This window comes from Orycteropus afer, unplaced genomic scaffold (assembly GCF_000298275.1).
Source record: "Orycteropus afer afer isolate SDZICR_OR568_19922 unplaced genomic scaffold, OryAfe1.0 scaffold00059, whole genome shotgun sequence".
Taxonomy (NCBI): domain Eukaryota; kingdom Metazoa; phylum Chordata; class Mammalia; order Tubulidentata; family Orycteropodidae; genus Orycteropus; species Orycteropus afer.
The window spans coordinates 8,515,000-8,535,158 of record NW_006921646.1 but is presented as its reverse complement, the minus strand read 5'-3'; the positions used below and the strand labels follow the sequence as shown (position 1 = coordinate 8,535,158).

General features: G+C 38.1%; 1 protein-coding gene across 1 annotated transcript in view; it reads right to left on the bottom strand.

The window, feature by feature from the left end:
- DNAH8 (dynein axonemal heavy chain 8) overlaps nt 1-20,159 on the bottom strand; it is a 423,841-nt gene that overhangs the window by 149,764 nt on the left and 253,918 nt on the right. The window contains exons 61-66 of the mRNA XM_007939462.1: nt 19,568-19,698; nt 13,394-13,547; nt 11,013-11,177; nt 9,273-9,499; nt 6,745-6,863; nt 4,088-4,191 (exon numbers count right to left, since the gene is read on the bottom strand). Of these exons, the coding sequence (XP_007937653.1) occupies nt 4,088-4,191; nt 6,745-6,863; nt 9,273-9,499; nt 11,013-11,177; nt 13,394-13,547; nt 19,568-19,698 (900 nt within the window). The remainder of the gene's footprint in view (nt 1-4,087; nt 4,192-6,744; nt 6,864-9,272; nt 9,500-11,012; nt 11,178-13,393; nt 13,548-19,567; nt 19,699-20,159) is intronic.

Below are 20,159 nucleotides of genomic sequence, written 5' to 3'. Positions count from 1 at the left end.
TATCTATCTATCTATCTATATCTATATCTATATATATATATATAGATATATATATATCATACTCCACTCATCTATCAGTTTGTCATAATGTGGTAGCTTATGTGTTGCTGTGAGGTTGGAAGCTACATCACTGGTATTTTAAATACCAGCAGGGTCACCCATGGTAGACAGGTTTCAGCAGACTTTACAGACTAAGACAGACTCAGAAAAAGAAAGGGGCCATCCACTTCTCACAGAATTGGCCAGTGAAAACCTTATGAAACACTGTCTGATATATTACTGGAAAAATTTGTGAATAGCCCTGAAACATTGTCTGAAATAGTGCTGGAAGAGGAGCACCTCTGGTCGGAAGGCACTCAAAACACCAATGGAAAAGAACTGGCTCCTCAAAGTATAGTTCACCTTAATGACAAGGATGGAGTAAAGCTTTCAGGACCTCCATTTGTTGATGTGGCATGACTCAAAATGCGAAAAAAACAACTGCAAATACCCATCAATAATTGGAACATGGAACGTACAAAGTATGAATGTAGGAAAATTGGAAGTTGTCAAAAAGGAAATGGAACACATAAAGATCAATATCCTAGGCATTAATTAGTGAGCTGAAATGGATTGGTTTTGGCCATTTTGAATCAGACAATCATATGATCTACTATGCTGGGAATGACAAATTAAAGAGGAATAGCATGGCATTCATTGTCACAAAGAATGTTTCAAGATCTATTCTGAATGACAATGCGGTCAGTGATAGGATAATATCCATACGCCTACAAGGAAGACCAGTTAATACTACTATTATCCAAATTTGCACACCAATCACCAAAGCCAAAGATGAGGAAATTGATGATTTTGTTTTTGAAATTGACCAAATATACAAGCAAGATGTATTGATTATTACTGGTGATTGGTATGCAAATGTTGGAAACAAAGAAGAATCACCAGTGGTTGGAAAATATGGCCGTGGTGATGGAAATGATGCAGAAATCACATAATAGAATTCTGCAAGACCAACAACTTATTCATCGCAAATACTTTATTTCAACAACATAAATGGTGGCTATATATGTGGACCTCACCAGATAGAATACATAAGAATCAGATTGACTACATCTATGGCAAAAGGCAATGGAAAAGCTCAATATCTTCAGTCAAAAAACAAGGCCAGGAGGTGACTATGGAATGGACCATCACCTGCTCATATAAAAGTTCAAGTTGAAGCTGAATTCAATTAAAAGTCCACAAGAGCCAAAAGATGACCTTGATTATATTCCACCTGAATTTAGAGACTATTCAGGAACAGATTTGATGCACTGAACACCAACAACTGAAAACCAGATGAGTTGTGGGATGACATCAAGAACATCATACATGAAGAAAGCAAAAGGCCATTAAAAAGACAGGAAAGGAAGAAAAGACCAAAATGAATGTCAGAAGAGACTGGGAAACTTGCTCTTGAATGGAGAGTAGCTAAGGCAAATGAAAGAAATGACAACATAAAGGACTGAACAGAAGATTGCAAAGGGTGGCTTGAGAAGACAAAGTCAATTATTATAATGAAATGTGCAAAGACCTAGAGTTAGAAAACCAAAAGGGAAGAACATGCTTGGCATTTCTCCAGCTGAAAGAATTGAAGAAAAAAATTCAGCCTCAAGTTGCAATATTGAAAGTTTCTATGGGCAAAATATGGAATGATACAGGAAACATCAAAAGATGGAAGGAATACAGAGAGTCACCATACCAAAAAAAATTGGTCAATGTTCATGTATTTCAGGAGGTGGCATATGATCAAGAAACAATGGTATTAAAAGAGGACATCAAAGCTGCACTGAAGCAACTGGCAAAAAACAAGGCTCCAGGAATTGACAGAATATCCATTGAGATGTTTCAGCAAATGGATGCTGCACTGGAGGTGCTTACTCATCTATGCCAAGAAATTTGGAAGACAGATACCCTGGTCAACTGACTGGAAGAAATCCATATTTGTACCCATTCCAAGCAAAGGTGATCCAACAGAACGTGGAAATTATGGAACAATATCATTAATATCACACACAAGTAAAATTTTTCTGAAGATAATTCAATAACAGTTGTAGCTGACAGAGAACTTCCAGAAATGCAAGCTGGATTCAGATGAGGATGTGGAACAAGGGATATCATAGCTGATGTCAGATGGATCTTGGCTGAAAGCAAAGAATACCAGAAAGATGTTTACTTGTGTTTTATTGACTATGCAAAATCATTCGACTGTGTGGATCATAACAAATTATGGATGACATGGAGAAGAATGAAAATTCCAGAACACTTCATTGTGCTCATGAGGAACCTGTACATAGACCAGGAGACTGTCATTCGAACAGAACAAGGAGATACTGCATGGTTTAAAATCAGGAAGGCAGTACGTAAGGGTTGTATCATTTCACCATACTTATTCAATATGTATGCTGAGCATATAATCCAAGAAGCTGGACAATATGAAGAACACAGTATCACGATTGGAGAAAGTCTCACTAACAACCTGCAATATACAGATGATACAACCTTGCTTGCTGAAAGTGAAGATAACTTGAAGCACTTACTGATGAAGATTAAAGACTACAGTCTTCAGTATAGATTACAACTCAACATAAAGAAAACAAAAATCCTTACAACTGGACCAATAAGCAGCATCATGATAATGGAGAAAAGATTGAAATTGCTAAAGATTTCATATTATTTGGTTCCATATTCAACACCAATGGAAGCAGCAGTCAAGAAATCAGACAACATATTGCACTGGGCAAATCTGCTGCAAAAGACCTCTTTAAAGTGCTGAAGAGCTAGGATATCTCTTTGAAGACTAAGATGCACCTAACCCAAGCCATGGTATTTTCAATTGCCTCACATATGCATGTGAAAGCTAGACAATGAATAAGGAAAACCAAAGAAGAGATGATGCTTTTGAGTTGTGCTGTTGGTGAAGAATACTGAAAGTACCATGGACTGCCAGAAGAATTAACAAATCTGTCCTAGAAGAAGTGCAGTGAGAATGCTCCTTGGAAACAAGAATGGCAGGAATTTGTCTCATCTACTTTGGTCATATTGTCAGAGAAACCATTCCCTGGAGAAGGATATCATGCTTGGCAAAGTGGAGGGTCAACAAAAAAATAAAAAAGGAAGTCCCTCAACGAGATGGATTGACACAGTGGCAAGGATTGTGAGGCTGGTACAGGACCAGGAAGTGTTTTGTACTATTGTACACAGGGTTGCTATGAATTGGAGCCAACTCGATGGCCCCTAACAACAATATATATGATATACATATATATAGGTTTCTCCTGTTATCCAGGGAGCTCTGGTAGCACAGTGCCTAAAGGCACTTGACTGCTAACCAGAAGGCTGGTGGTTCAAAGCCACCAGCCACTCCTCGGAAGGAAGGTTGGGCAATCTACTTCCATAGTGATACTGCCTCGGAAACCCAAGGAGGGGTCGCTGTGAGTCGGGTCGACTCGATGGCACATAACGACGAACAACAACTTATTATCCAAAAGAAGAGTGTTCCTATGAAAGTTTTTGTAAGACAAAAGGCATAAAGCAAAGGAGTAATTACCATTAATTCATATGATAATTTTTTTAGCATTCGCAGACCCCAAATACAACCTACAAAATCATACCAAATAACATAAAACCTAAAATAACACTAACATTTAGTGTTCACAGACACAGTTCAAAGTTATGTATTTAAATTCGACCAATTCTTCCTCTCATCCTTTTCCTTTTTTTGCATAAACTATAGCTGAGACTTGAGCCACTCTAAACCTGGAGCAGAGATGACTAACCATAACTTACAGTCAAGGAAAAATTGCATAAACAGAGGAGAGAAAACAACAGAGATAGAGTGAGAGACAAAAGAACAGTCCTAGACCAAGTAGAAGATATAATAGATATGACTTGATGTAAGTTAAACAAAAATATTTAACGGCCTTTGAGTATTCTCTTAACTACAAAGAGTCTGCAAGTTTATACCCTGTTTATTTTTAAAAACAGCAATTTAAAATAATGCTTTTTAAACTAGAGTCATCATCATTAGTCAAAATAAATACAAACTCACTTCATCTGCTTTTACAGAAGCCACTGCCAATTCCTTCTCTTTCACTGCAAGATCCTGAGAGAGTTTAGCAACGGATTCACTTGCCTCCATCAGCTTATCAAGACCTTAGAAAATATGATAAGCAAGCAGTTTACAAATACATTCCTTTGCTGGGTATGTGAATATATGTCATGTAAGTACAAACACAAGATGATTCTTTATGAATAAAGCTGTATATGTTTTAGGAACCATGATACTGACAATATTTCTGAGAGTTTCAACAGAGGGTGCAGTAAGTAGCTCTGATTGAAGAATATTATCTACATGCTTTTAAGGGAAAGTCTCAGTGCTATATTGGATAAGATTGTCTTAGCGAGGAAACTTACTGGGCAAACATATGATCTCTTTGGCTTTGTAAACAGTGTTTAAGGATCGTTTTTTTGTTTTGTTTTGTTTTTGCCTTGGAATTATATTGCAGCTGAGGTGGCAATAAGGCAGATAATATATTAACAGTTTTTGTAGTTCTCTAAAAATAAAATAATTGCTAAAACTTGTGTCACTGACTCTGGGATTTTTAGTACTGCAGAGAAAAATAATTGGTTAACCGAGTTTCTCCCATTCCAACTGGATTCTAGACAGTTAGTGGTCTAGAAAGTTTGTGATGCTAGGGGAGAAAAGAAACATCTGGGTCTCTGGGGGAAGAAGCACTGATTTGTACGTTAGCCAGTTTCCATGGTGTGAATACTCCCACTCTGGCTGATTTAAGCTACCAAAAGATTCTCAGTAGCACCCTATCATGTATTTCCACCACACAGATGCCTTAGATATAAATCACCCTGAGAATCTGACTCAATGGCAGTGAGTTTTGAGAACATTAAAAATGGTAAGATATAGTAAAAGAATAATAATTAGGAAGTGATGAGTTTTGAGTACCTGTCATCTTTATTCTTAATGGAATTTATTTAATTGTAAGTTTATATGATGTAATTCTACTAAAGGCTGTGTTTAACAACCAGCTTCTAAAAATCTTAAAAATGTAACAATCAGCAGTCAGGGGCCAGTGCAAGCCAACTTCAGCGCACCAGTAGTTTTAGAACATCACACAGAACACTGCAAGAGAGCCATGAGAAAAACAGAAGGACTTTCTTTCACAGTATTTCCATCATCGTTAGAACTTCACAGACCCTGAAATTAGTTATACTACATGACCAAGTGATGAGGAGGTGAAGTGAAAAGAAAGCACTGAAGTGTGTTCTCCACCACCCATATGTTAGTTTGTCATACTGTGATGGCTTCAGTGTTGCTGTGATCTGGAAACTATACTGCTAGTGTTTCAAATACCAGCAGCATCACCCATGGGGTTGTCATACTGTGATGGCTTCAGTGTTGCTGTGATCTGGAAACTATACTGCTAGTGTTTCAAATACCAGCAGCATCACCCATGGGGGACAGGTTTCAGTGGAGCTTCTAGTGTTAGCTTTCAGCCTTAGCTTCCAAACTACAACAGACTAGGAAGAAAGGCCTGGCCATCTACTTTTGAAAATTAGCTAATGAATAGATCACAACAGAATACTGACCAATGTAGAATATTGACCATTGTAGTGCTGGAAGATTAGCCCCCTAGATTGGAAGGCACTACACACTAACCACAACAATGGATTCAAAAATACCAATGGTCATAGAGATGGTACAGGAGCAGGTAACATTCAGTTCTGTTGTACACAAGATTGTCATGTGTCAGAGTGGATTTGATGGCGGCTAACAATAACAACAAAGCAACAAAGTGTTTTGGATCGTTTGGGTCGCATGCTTTGTGGACATATAATCTTTTCCATTTATACTTTACCTGGTGATCTACTTCTGAAAATAGCCATTGGAAACCCTATGGATCACAACCAACTGTGGGGATGGGAGGCACAGGACAGGGCAGTGTTTCTTGCCTTTATGCACCATAAGGTGGGGTCCAACTTGATGATAGCAAACTACAACACAGCAAAGTTTTATACAAATCAAGAGAAATCACGTTGTTATTGTCGAGTCGTTTCCTACTCATAGCGACCCCATGCACAGCATTATGAAACACGGCCCGATCCCGTGCCAGCTCCATGATCCCTGCTGTACTTGAGCCCATCATCGCAGCCACTGTGTCAATCCATCTTATTGAAGGCCTCCCCCTCTTTCGTTGACCCTCTACCCTACCAAGCATGACATCCTTCTCCAGGGAATGGTCCCTTCTGACAACATGACCAAAATAGGTGAGACGAAGTCTGGCCATTCTCGTTTCCAAGGAGCATTTCGGATGCACTTCCTCTAGGACAGGTTAGTTCTTTTAGCAGTCCATGGAGATCAAAAACTGTTAGTTAGCACTCCAGAGCTGACTTTTCCCCTATCTCTATCAGCCGCTCCGTGACTACAGTGACTCACTCACTGCCCAACGCAGTGGACCCAGAGTTGAAGGAGCTGAGAGAAATGATTCTAAAGAAAAAATAGGCACCTTGGTTTACATTTTCTTCTGCTCAGAGTTTTCCGACAAGTTACAAAGGGTCTCAGGGGCATCACTCAAAAATATTCAAATATAAAAGTTAGTATTTTATTATCAAACAGAACAACAGCCACCAACAAAATATTAGATAGGATCACTATCAAACAAACCCCCTGATAGACTACATTCTTCTTACCAATATTCATTCGTTCAGCTTGTTCATTGATATATTTCACCTTTTCAGTATAAATGTTTTTATAGCCATTTATAAATGAAAGATATGACTTTGGGGTCACATGTGCTCTTCGGCGGTATCTGAAAGTAGAACATAAAAGCTCTCTTTGTATCTGTCATTTTGGTACAGCCCCAAGACATATCAATACAGATGTCCTTGTTGTAAAAGCAGTGCAGTCCTGCACAGTGATTCATTAGAGGCAGGAATTGTGACTGGCTTCCCTAGCCGTGAGGTGGAAACTAAATCCTGTCTGATGGGGTCTTTGACTTGACCCTCACCATCTATCTGGACTTCTATTGCCTCATCTGGAAAACTGAGGAGAATCTCTGCCCTACACCCCACAGAGTTTTGTATCAAATAAGGTAACTTTAAACTGTGTAAACTTTAATTTGTGCTGTGATACATTTTCATACATCTAATACAGAGGCAAAATCTAATATCTCCCCAGAGTCCTAGATCTTCCTTGAAGTCAGGCACCCACACTTGATTTCAAACATTCTGATCCACTATGGGCTTGATGCCAGTAATTATATTCAGCCATAGAAATTAATAATAAAAAAGAAAATTTTATACAGAAAAAACTCAGATGAAAGAAGAGCTCTTCACATACTATAAAGTGATTTTACCTTTTATGGTAATTTTTTTTTCGACTTTTGGAGTTCTGAAGAATTTTCAACATTTTCAGAGTTTTACAGACTTCGGCATATATGTGATTCTCCTTATAGAGTTATATACATATTACATTCAGAATAACCCTCTACATATTACATTCAGAATAACCCTCTACAACTTAAGAGGATATGAAATTTTCAGAAAATACACAAAAATTTAAAATAAATAAACAGGCTTTTATAGCTGTATGAAGTTAAAAATGTATTTCCACAGATGCAATAGCAGGAGGAGTTCAAGTTAGGTAGAAAGAAAAATCTTACTAATTGTGGTAGTTATGGTTGTATGTCAACTTGGCTGGGCCTGGTTGAGTGGCTGGGCAGCTGGTGGTAGTTATTCCCCATGATGAGACTGGCAGTCATCCATGGTAGGATCTACCACAACCAGCTGAGTAGCTATTTTAAGGATGTGGTCTGCTTCCCATATATAAGCAGCAGCTTTGGGAATGGTCTCTAGCTTATGGCATGCTTGAACCCTGCATGTAGCCGTGTCATTGTTCAGCAGCCTGCCATGCTCTACCAACCTTGGGACTTTAAATGGATTTGAATTAATGGCCTGTCTTGTGGTTTGGTAATAACGAAACTGTCCCTTTTTACTTGTTGACCTTGGGTTTGTCAGCCTCAGCAGCCAGCAGCTGTCTGAGTGAAGAAAAGCCTCCAGTTTCAGTGGGTGGGAGCAGAGGCAGAGCCGAAGCCTAAAGTCGAGGGGTTTCACACAGCCCCTAGAGCCTGGCACTTGGAACTTGGACTTCTAACCTCCAGAAATTGTAAGAATAAACTCCTGTTTGTTAAACTCATCCCATTTCTGTCACAGGAATATTAAATATATTAATATATTAAATATTAAATTATATTAAATATGATATATATTAAATATTCCATTACCTAGTGCAAACTAGGTAACCAAAACACTAATAGTAAAAATAAATACATGCTGATTTACTGAGAGAAGCTGAGAGATTATCTAGAAATCTTTCAGAGAGGTGGCTTTAAGTAAAGGAAAGGGATCAGGAGACAGAAACTTTTGTGATATGGACCCCCCAGAAAGTTGATGAAAGTGCTACCCAGGATCTCTATGCAGAAAAATAGGCATAACCTTTCTAGGGGGTCTCTGTACCCCCCTGAAAGGAGTCTTCCGGTGAAGGCCATTAGCCCACTGCTTGGACATCAATGTTAACCCACCTTTATCCACGTTTGTCAATTTTATACATTGATTATCATGCTTTGGGGTAAAAAGAAGTATCTTTTCGAACTGTTAGCACTGGCTTTCACATAATAAACACCATTATGCAAAAATGCTTTTAGTGAGTATCCTTTCCAACAGTCAATTAAAATTGTGTTTCATAACTACTTGGCATGAAAACATCAATAAGACTTAAGCAGTGCAAATTCAAAACCTCGATGTTCCCTTAACATAAGGTAATAAAGAAACTTTAAAACAGTGTTCTTCTTTAATCTCAATGAATAATACATTTGAATAAGAAACTAATTTTAAATCATTTATAATGAATTAGTTAAGTCATTTTCAAAACAAAATTAAGCAAATGAAATAAACTGACTCATTAAGCATCTGTTACTTTGAGGTCTGGCAGAGAAAAAGGTATTTAAGTATGGACACTCATTAATTCTTAAATCTCATTGATTTATCATCTTTTCAATGCATGACCACTAGATAAAGCAAAACAAAACAAAATCTAAGTGAAACTGGGACGTAATGTTCAATCAACATGAGGAGTCTTTTACTGGGTTATTAGATTTCATTCCTCTTCAGAGTGAACTTTTGAGGCTCTGTAGTCATAGTGCTTATACGATGACACTTACCTTTGGAAATAATGTTCACAGTTCTCTGAAACCATGTCATGAAAGAGGCCCATGGTTTCTACAACTTGCTTTTTAATTTCGCTCGAACAGACAATATTGTAGCCTGAAAGGAAATAAGAGGCCACCGCTATGAGAGCCTCCTTTGGCCAGCGACTAAACCAGTCCATGGTGCACCCTGATATCAAACCAGGAAACTTCAAAGAACGGGCACGGAACTTCTCGCCAACCTATTGATGGCAAGGCAAGAAGCATTAGAAACACAAAAGGATTGTTAAGTTAGCTAGAGAGAAAACTTACTATTACATTTATGCATTCTAAGGCAATAGTGCAACATCACTTTTTTTTTTTTTTTGGTCATCTTCTTGGGCTGGGCTGCATTAAATTAAGTGTCCAGGTCAAGGGGAATAATATTTCCACTCTCTTCTCTGTCCTAAGACTACATCTGCAATATTGAAATTGATTTGAGTGATACTTTGTAAGAGGAAATTAAAAGAACCAGAACCCTTCTAGGAAGAACTGACCAGGACAACGAACACTATGACAAGTGAGAGCATGAGAAGGAAGGAACGAGAGAGGTTTGTTCTAAAAGGAAACAGCTTGGAGAATCTGTAAATGCTTTCTCAAAATATTGGAAAGCTTCATGTGGGCGAGGGATCGGGTTCATTTTACAGGGGAGAATCCAAATCAGAAGGGAAAAGTATAAAGGCTAAATCCAAATCATTGTAAAAAAGAACTTTCAAGCAATTAATCCATTGCTGTTGAGTTCACTCTGGCTCATAGCAACCCTATGGGATAGTTGAATTACCCCAGAGGGTTTCCAAGGCTGTAATCTTTATGCAAGCAGACTGCCTCATCTTTCTCCCACAGAGTGAGTGTTTGGTGGGTTTGAACTGCTGATCTTTCAGTTAGCAGCAAAGCTGTGTCACCAGGGCTCCTTCCTGGCAATTAGACTATCTAAAAATTAGGTAGGCTGACTTTTAAGTTAGTGAGACCCCTAGAGCAGTGGTGTCTAACAGGACTCTCTGTGATGATGGACATGTTCTACATCTGTTCTTTCCAGTACAGTAACCACCAGCCACCTGTTTTGAGCACTTGAAATGAGGCTGTGAGACCAAAGAATTGAATTTGTACTTTAATTTTAATTAATTAAAATGTAAATAGAAAAACATGACTAATAGCTTCTATATGGGACAGTACAGTAAGCTACAAAATAACAAAATCTACATCAAGGACATTTTAGATGGTAGATGTATATTGGAGGTAGAGCTGGACAAGATTATATCACCAATCAAAAAACAATCTATATTTCTAAGTTATCAATTAAAATTGTAAGCTATGCAATCATTTCTAATAATATGACTATTTCAAATGATCCCACTTTGGTATAAGAGCTTGGTAAGTAGAGATTAGTGATTGTTGTTGTTGTTGTTATGTGCCGTCAAGTCGGCCCTGACTCATAATGACCCCTCCTTGGGTTTCTGAGGCTGTAGATTCTACGGAAGTAGATTGCCTCATCTTCCTTCCGAGGAGTGGCTGGTGGGTTTGAACCACCAGCCTTCTGGTTAGCAGTCAAGTGTCTTAGGCACTATGCTACCAGAGCTCCTGAGATTGGTGGTAGTAAAATATTAATTATTATTTAATGTTACAAATGTTAGCTTTTAAGAAAATCATCTCATCAAAGAAGGTAAACAATCTAAGGTAAACTCCTCCTACATAGATATAAATAAAATAAAAACTCACTGGAGAAAAGCAGAGAACAACATGCAGGTTCCTCCTTGCTCTAGAAATGAAATACTCATACAGATTATCAAAGGTAGGGGGGTGACGAGGTAGCTCCCTTTTCATCACTGATATCAGACTTTGAGTGATTTCATCCATTTCATCTCGTGCAAACAAATTGGAGATCTTTGAAGAATAGACAAGAAATTGTGCTGTGTTTTAATAGTTCCTCACAGTTACTTCTGCTGCTAAAGTCTGGTTCTCTCTTCACTTACACATATTTTCATTTTTTTTTTTTTTTTTTTTTTTTTGCTTCTCCACAATCAAACCCCTAGTTTGCCAGAGATTATCAAGAGTGCAACTTTCTACTAAACAGCTTGGTCAGGATCAAATTTTGTCTCCCTTTGCTCAAATGTAGTGGTTGTTGTGGTTGTTGTGTGGTTGTTAGGTGCTGCCAAGTCAATTCTGATTCATAGTGATCCTATGTACAACAGAACAAAACACTGTCTGGTCCTGTGTCATCCTCACAATTGTTGCTATTTTTGAGCCCATTGTTGCAGCCACTATGTCAAGCCATCTCATTGAGGGTCTTCCCCTTTTTCACTGACCCTCTACTTTACCAAGCATGATATCCTTCTCCAGGGACTGGTCCCTTCTGACAGCATGACCAAAGTATGAAAGACCAAGTCTGGCCATTCTTGTTTCTAAGGAGGGACATATTGCACTGGGTAAAATCTGCTGCAAAAGACCTCTTTAACGTGTTAAAGAACAAAGATGTCACTTTGAAGACTAAGGTGCCCCTGAACCAAGCTACGGTATTTTCAATAGCCTCATATGCATGTAAGAGCTGGATAATGAATAAGGAGGACCACAGAAGAACTGATGCATTTGAATTGTGTTGGTGAAGAATACTGAAAGTACCATGAACTCCTAGAAGAAGGAACAAATCTGTCTTTGAAGAAGTACAGCCAAGATGTTCCTTAGAAGTGAGAATGGCCCAACTTTATCTCTCTTGCTCAAATAGCTGTCACCAGAAAACAATCTCCTTCACCACTTGAATCATCTATTTAAATTGTCCACTGCTGTCCTCTGTTCTTTAGCTAGTAGTCAATCTCCTCAACTCTGGCTCTAAGATACTGAGCTATCTTGTGCACAATTAGGCATCAATATACATTAATATGCAGGAAAGGGTTAATATAGTACACCTGACCTTCAGAAGGCTGTGCTGGCAGGCTGGTTGTTAGCATCTGAATAGACATCTGGGAACTTGGTTTTGGAGTGTTTCCTCCATTACTAATGGAGAAGGTTATTCTGCTGTGCCTAGACTGTATGTGCAAACAATGTGGTGTATCCATCTGCTTTCCTTTTAGGAATATGGAATTTTGTTAGCTGTGGCTAGGCAGGGAGTGAATCCAAAACTAAACTCACAGCCATCAAGTTTATTCCAACTCAGAACAACCCTATAGGACAGAGTAGAACTGTCCCATAGGGTTTCCAAGATTGTAAATCTTTACAGAAGCAGACTGCCTCATTTTTCTCCCATGGAGCGGTTGGTGGGTTCAAACTGTGCAATCTACCACTTACAGATGGAGCCTACATATGAGGTGCATTGGCCAGGAATTGAACTCAGGTCTCCAGCGTGGAAGGTAAGAATTATACCACTGAACCACACCAGAGACATAGATGAATACTTTGCTTCTCCTAGAATCAGTATGAAGACTGAAGAGGCAAATAAGGAATATTTTAAATTGACTAAAGCATCCAAAAAAAATCTAGAAGTGGGCAACATTATTTTCACAGGAATTTCAAAAAATTTACTAAATCTAATATGTAAATGCTTCCTAAAATCAAAAGTACGTGCTAACTGGCCCCATTCCTGAAGGGTTGCTGCTTTTTCTACTCAAATTTGACTTGAAATTTAATTTTTTAAAAAATTTTTATTGTGTTTTGGGTGAAATTTTATAAAGCAGATTCATTTTACATTCAATAGTTCATATACATTTTGTTTTGTGACACTGGTTACATTCCTCACAGTGTAACAGCTCAGCTCCCACTTCCCCCCTGTGGTTACCCTTTCCCTGTGTCCTTCCTGCCTATGCATTCCTTCCTCCCTACCATTCTCCCTGTGAAAATGCTGCCTTCTGATCTCCCAGGGTTGACTGTTCTAAGGAGTGCATCTCCCTGGTGTAGGTGTTCAGCTAGTAGGCCTGTCTATAGTTTGGATGAAAGTTAAGCCACAGGAATGAATTCAATTCCAGGCCCAAAGGATGACTCAGAACCATAGTCTTGGGGCTTTCACCAGTCTCTATCAGACTGTTTTTGTTTGTTTGTTTTGTTTTGATGATTTTGTTTTGTTCCATATTTTTACTTGAAATGCACTTTCTCTGTATTTTGAGACCCACCTCCCCTGAAGATAGCAAGTTGTTAAGATATTCTAGAAATGCCTCGTCTTTTATTTCATTGTCAGTAAAGATGAAGGTGATGCCTTTTCCATCAGCACCAGCAACTTTGTACAGAAATTTTAAGTCCTCTGTTAGATTACTCACATTGTAAGACCTAAAAAGAAAAATGGTAGGAATTTTATTATTTTTATTTATATTGTGATTTGGGTGAAAGTTTACAGCAAATTCATTTTCCATACAACAGTTCATACACATTCTGTTTCATGACATTGATTGCAATCCCCATAATTCAACAGCTCTCTTTCCACTTTCTGTGGTTACCTATTTCCTGTGTCCTTCTTTCCTAAGCATTTCTGCCCTCTGAGCTATCCTTCTATGCAAATACTGCCCTTCTGATCTCCTATTGCTGATTGTTCTAAGGAGTGTACCTACCTGGTGTAAAAGTTCACCTTATATGCCTGTCTATTGTTAAGCTGGAAGCCACAGGAGTGAGTTCAATTCCAGGCCCGAAGGTCACTAAAGTCCATAGTCTTGAGGGTTTCACAAGTCTCTATCAGACCAGTAAACCTGGATCATTTTTCTGATTTGAGTTTTGTTCCACATTTTTCTCCCACTCTATCCAGGATCTCCTGCACTGATCCCTTTCTAAGTGGTTGACAGTGGTCATCTGGTACCATCTAGTTCTTCTGGTCTCATGGTCATGTAGGCTAAGGTTCGCATGGTTCCCTAGTCCCTTGGACTAATTGTTTCCATGAATCTTTTGTTTTCTTCATTCTTCTTTGCTCTGAATGAAAGGACACTAATTGTTGCATCTAGATGGCCGCTTGCAAACTTTTAAGACCCTAGTCACTACTCACCAAAGTTGTTGTTGTGTTGTTGTGTGCCGTTGAGTCGGACCCGACTCATAGCGACCCCTCCTTGGGTTTCCGAGGCAGTATCACTACGGAAGTAGATTGCCCCATCTTCCTTCTGAGGAGTGGCTGGTGGGTTTGAACCACCAGCCTTCTGGTTAGCAGTCAAGTGCCTTAGCCACTATGCTACCAGAGCTCCCACTCACCAAAGTAGGATATAGAAAAATGTTTTTGTGTAGTATGTTATGCCAATTGAACTTGATGTGACCATGGTCCTAAGCCCACAGGAGGCCCAATATGGTGGTTGGCTGTAGCTAAGAAATTATCATTACTTTGCTCCTATTTATATGGACATTCTTAAAGCACATACAAATATGTATGTATAAATATCATCTGCCAAACTTATATATGGTCATAGGTATATTCCTTTTTGCCTAAATATACCTGATCATTCAGCCTGTCTACCTACTTATCTACCGTAATGTTTGTTATTACTGATAATGCAGTATTGTGTATGTGAAAGTGTTCATCCTTGTTGTCTGTACCTCTTGTGCGCCTCTCTGTGTTTTCCTTTTCCTTAGTGTTACCGTGTTGGTCATTTGCTTTTAGTATATTGCCTTTCCCTTCACCAAAATCAGTACTTTTATTCTACCTATCCAGAAATTTTCCCTCTCCTCCTCTCTCATCCCTGGTAGCCAACAAGGAAAGATTCCTTCCATTTGTAAACCTTTCCTTGACTCTTTACATTAGTGGACTAATATAATATTTGTCGTTCTGTGATTGACTTATTTCACTCAGCATAGTGTCCTCCAAGTTCACCCATACTATAAGGTGTTTCCAATCATCCACATTATGAGGTGTTTCCCAAATAAAAAGTGGTAGGAAATTTAAAATTATAAAATATATAGTCATAATGTATCTTAAAACATGAAAATAACCCATGATAATTACAGCATAATCTGTATCTGCTCCAATATACCACAAGTCAAAGTGCCTGCTGGAAAACACAGAGAGTAGAGCTGAATACTTGTACATTATCTTTCAAACAACTTTTTTTTTTTTTTTAACGTGAAAAGTGAGAAATGGGGAATTTACCAGAAGTAATCTATGAAAAGTAATTCAGAATAGGGAAATGAACATTTTAGTCCCTGCAATCTGATTTTGCCCAAGTGAATATAAGGGTAGTATCTGAAACTTATCTGATGAGTTTGGATTGGTGAGAAATTCACAATGAATTATTAATAAAATTAGTGATAAATTATGTACAATGGCAAATTGCATAGCTCACTAAGTGAGCTAGATATAGAGCAAGCCTGAGAAAAAAAAGATGCATTATGGTATAAATAATAGAAATTTTATAGTTAAGTGGTTACAGATTACGAAAAGAGATCTTGGTCTTTGTTTTTCTGCTTACTCTGCTTCCTGCTAATTGTATATACTACCAGAAGCAATGGGATGTTTTATAAAAAAAGCAGATATTTTCTGGAGTGCCATATGTAAGTTCTGATGAAGAAATCAATGACAAAGACTACAAAAAAAAATCATCACTTGAAGGAGATTTTACAGTGCAAGTAATAGGAAGCTAAGTGAAAATCATAGGGTCTAATGGAAAGACTATGGGCTCTGAATTCAGAAGGACCTAGGTTCAAACCGACATTCTGCAGTATTAGAAAAGTTCTTTCACATTTCTCAACTTCTATTTCTTCATCTGCAAAAATAATGACCATAACTATTTATAAGGTTGGTGTGAGCAGTAGAGATGTTTTGTTGTTGTCTTTAGCTGACATCAAGTTGATTTCAATTCATGATGACCCCAGGTGTGCAGAGTAGAACTGTGACTCATAGAGACCCCATGGGAAAGAGTAGAACTTCCCAATAGGGTTTCCAAGGCTTCGTATCTTTACAGGAGCGGACTGCCACACCTTTCTCCTGTGGAGCAGCTGATGGGTTCAAGCCTTCAACCTTTCAGTTAGCAGCCATGTGCCTAACCACTGGAATTCTCATTTTATCGCTTTAAAACAGGTCATTTATTCATTTGGTAAATACGTATTTTGGAAATGTTAGTAAAAAGTTACCACTTTGTAGTAATAATAAAGAAGACAAACAATCATCCATCCTCAGGGAGCTTATAGACTAGTGAAGACAGAAATGAGAGCAATCACTTTTTTTAATGTCATGGGACAAAAACCACTGGAGAAATTGGAGTGTCACCCTTCCTTCTTTCTTCTTCCCTACCCCAAACCCAATCACTTGCAAAGTTCTCTCAATTTGGCCTACTTTATATTGCCCCCACTGACTCCTCCTCTCTAATCTCATTTTCTCTGCCTTAACTTAAGCCTCTGTCATTTCTGACTGGACTACAAACTCAGATAGCCACAGGGATCAGTCAGGTAATGCCACGAGTGAAGCAGGGCTGGCAGGTCTCTGGTATACTGGAGGACTGCCTGTGCTACCTAAGGATGCAGCTGCTGCTCAACTCCAGTCAACTGGCAATGTAGACCCAATGTTGCCAGATATTCTAATTATTTCAGGAAAAGTAAAAAAATATGTTTTTTTTAATGTGATGTCTCCCAATTTTTTAATGCTGATATCTAATTTAAAAACTGAAGCTTAACTTGATTAATCCCTAGGTATTTGATACTTTTTAAATGTTCTTGTAAATTACACCTTATTAAATTTTGATTTTCTATTTGGTAGCAGAGTGGCGTAGGGATGTTTATAAGGTGGTCTAAAAGTTACATGGAAATACAAAGAGGCAAATAGTCAAGGCAATCTTGAAGAACAACAAATTTGGAGAGCTTACACTACCTAATAACATCAAGACATTTTTTTAAAAGCACAGTAATGAAAATAGTGGGTAATGGTGCAAAGATAGATATTAAAAAAAAAAAAAAAAAGAACAGACTATAATCACATACATGATTAGTTGGTCTATGACAAAAATGACACTTATGACATGGCACGGGAAAGAAGACCCTTTTCAATAAATGGAATTGTATCAACTAGATGCCTACATCCAGAGGGAAAAAAAAAAAAACTTAAACCCTACCTCACTCTTTATAAGAAAATTAATTGTAGGTCAGCTATATTAAAATATTAAAAGACTAAATTGTGTTATAAATGTGAAATAAATCATAGGAGAATATTTTTATAAACTTGAGGTAAACTGAGATTCCTAAACAGAATACAAAGAGCACTAAAGAAAAAAATTGATAAATTAAGTTTCATTAAAATTACAAGTCTGCTGAACAGAAGATACATTAAGAGAGTAGAAAGGTAAGCCAAAAACTGGGAGAAGATATTTGCCATACATATTCTAACAAAGGTATTGTATCCAAAACGCATAAAAACTCCTAACAATAAGAAAAAGAATCACAACTCAAATGAAAAAAATGGGCAAAGAACTTGAACAGATACTTAAGCAAAAGAGGATATCCAAATGGCCAGTGAGAGATGAAAAGGTGTTCAATATCATTAGTTATCTGGGGTATGCAAGCTGAAACCATAATGAGATACAACTACACACTCACTAGAATTGATAAAATTAAAAAGACTCACAAAACCAAGGCTGGACAAAGATGTGGAGCAATTGGAATACTCATGCACTGTTGGTGGAAGTGTAAATTAATACATCCACTTTGGAGAACTATTTTGCAGATCTACTATAGATGCCAATAAAAGGAGGAAAGATTAAAGTTTTAAAGACTTCATATTACTTTCTTCTACAATCAGCACCCATGGAAGCAGCAGTCAAGACATCAGATGACATATTACATTGGGCACATCTGCTGCAAAAGACCTCTTTCAAGTGCTGAAGAGCAGATGTCTCTTTTGAAGACGAAGGTGAACCAAGTCATGCATTTGAGAGCTGGACAACGAACAAGGAAGACTGAAGAAGAGTTGATGTTTTTGAGTTGTGGTGTTGGCAAAGAATACTGAAAGTACCATGGACTGCTGAAAGAACTAACAAATCTGTCCTGGAAGAAGTAGAGCCAGAATGCTTCCTCCTTGGAAGTGAGAATGGCCAGACTTCAACTCACCTCCTTTGGGCATGCTGTCAGAAGGGACTATTCTCTGGAGAAGGATATCATGCTTGGTAAAGTGGAGGGTCAGCGAAAAGGGGGAAGGCCCTCAACAAGGTGGATTGACACAGTGGCTGCAATGATGGGATCAGGTATAGCGAAGATTGTGAGGCTGGCACAGGAAGGGGCAGTGTTTCATTCAGCTGTATATAGTGTCGCTATGAGTCAGAGACGACTTGACAGCATCTAACAACAACAATAACACCAACACTATAGATGATCATGCCTTCTACACCAGAAGTTCTACCTCTAGGAGTATACCAGGCATGTATAAGAATATTCGTAGTAGCTCTATTTGTAATGGCCCAAAAACTCTGGGGGAGGGAAGCAAATCTTTAGAAACAGTTGTTGTTAGGTACTCTCAAGTCAATTCCAACACAGTAATCCCATGTGACTGCACCATGGGGTTTTCAAGACTGTAGTCTTTACAGATTGATAGGTCCTTACTCCCACGGAGCAGCTGGGTGGGTTCTAACTGCCAAACTTCCGGTTAGCAGCCAAACACTTAACCATTAATAAATTGCAGTGATGTGTGATAAAGCAGAATGCTATATAGCAATTAGAATCAACAAAGTATTGGTACATGGGGCAGTGTAGATGAATCTGGCAAACACTGCTGGGCAACAGGAGTGGACACAAAAGAGTAAATCCTTTATGATTCCGTCTATATAAAATACAAAACAGGCAAATCTCAATCAATGCACCTGACATCAGAATGAGATCATCCTTGGGAGGGACTGGGACAGGACATGGGGAGCGGTGCTTCTGAGTGCTAATAATGTTTTATTTCTCCATCTGGATGCTGGCTATATGTTGTCGGTGTTGTCGAGTTGGTTCTGACTCATAGCAACCCTATGTACAACGGAACGAAACACTGCCCAGTCCTGTGCCAGCCTCACTACCACTCCTGTGTTTGAGACCATCATCACAGTCACTGGGTCAGTCTATCCCAATGAGGGCCTTCCTCTTTTTCACTGACCTTCTTCTACTTTACCCAGCATAATATCCTGGCCACATAGGTGTACTTAATTTGCAACACTCATGATTTGTGTACATGTTCTAATGTATGTTATGTTTCAATAAAATTTTGCTTATGCAAGAAATCTACCAAACTGTTATACACACACACACACACACACACACACACTATATACATACATAGAGAGAGAGAGAGAGTAAACTTTTCATTCCAGAGAAATTAACTATGGAAAAATATACTGTGCTGTTTTATTTTATCCTACCTGGTTAATGTTATCTGGAATATCTGATATCCAGCTATAAAAGAGGCCAACCTCGAAAGACTCTGTTTTCCCGAGCCACCAACACCCACCAGCAGTGCATTTCCACATGATGTTCGAATTATCCGTGAAATCTGTTTTGAAACAAAATAGTATTTATTTGAAAACAGGTTTCAATTGTTTACATTTTCTTGCACTAAATGGGTCCAAGGTTTGGCCGTGTGTTTCTAGACAACATTAGACTCTTCTTATAATTATATATCTCAAAATTGTAAAATCTAGTAATTAAAATTACAGTTTCATACTGATTTATTCAATTTAAATTCTTTCCTTGCATGTCTATATTGACATCCTGGAAAACAGAACACATTGGCTTTACCAGCTCCTATTTCAAAATTATTCTTTGTGTGTGTGTGTGATTTTATTATATTTGAACTTAATACATGTTGGAGCTATTTTTCCCAACCTGCAAACTACCCTATAAGAAGGTAGTTTAGAGTTATTTTCGTCTTATTCATCAGTATAACACACCAAATCATGTAAAAACCTAGATTTACAACAAATACTACCTGCATCTTTCTGCCAATGAAATTTT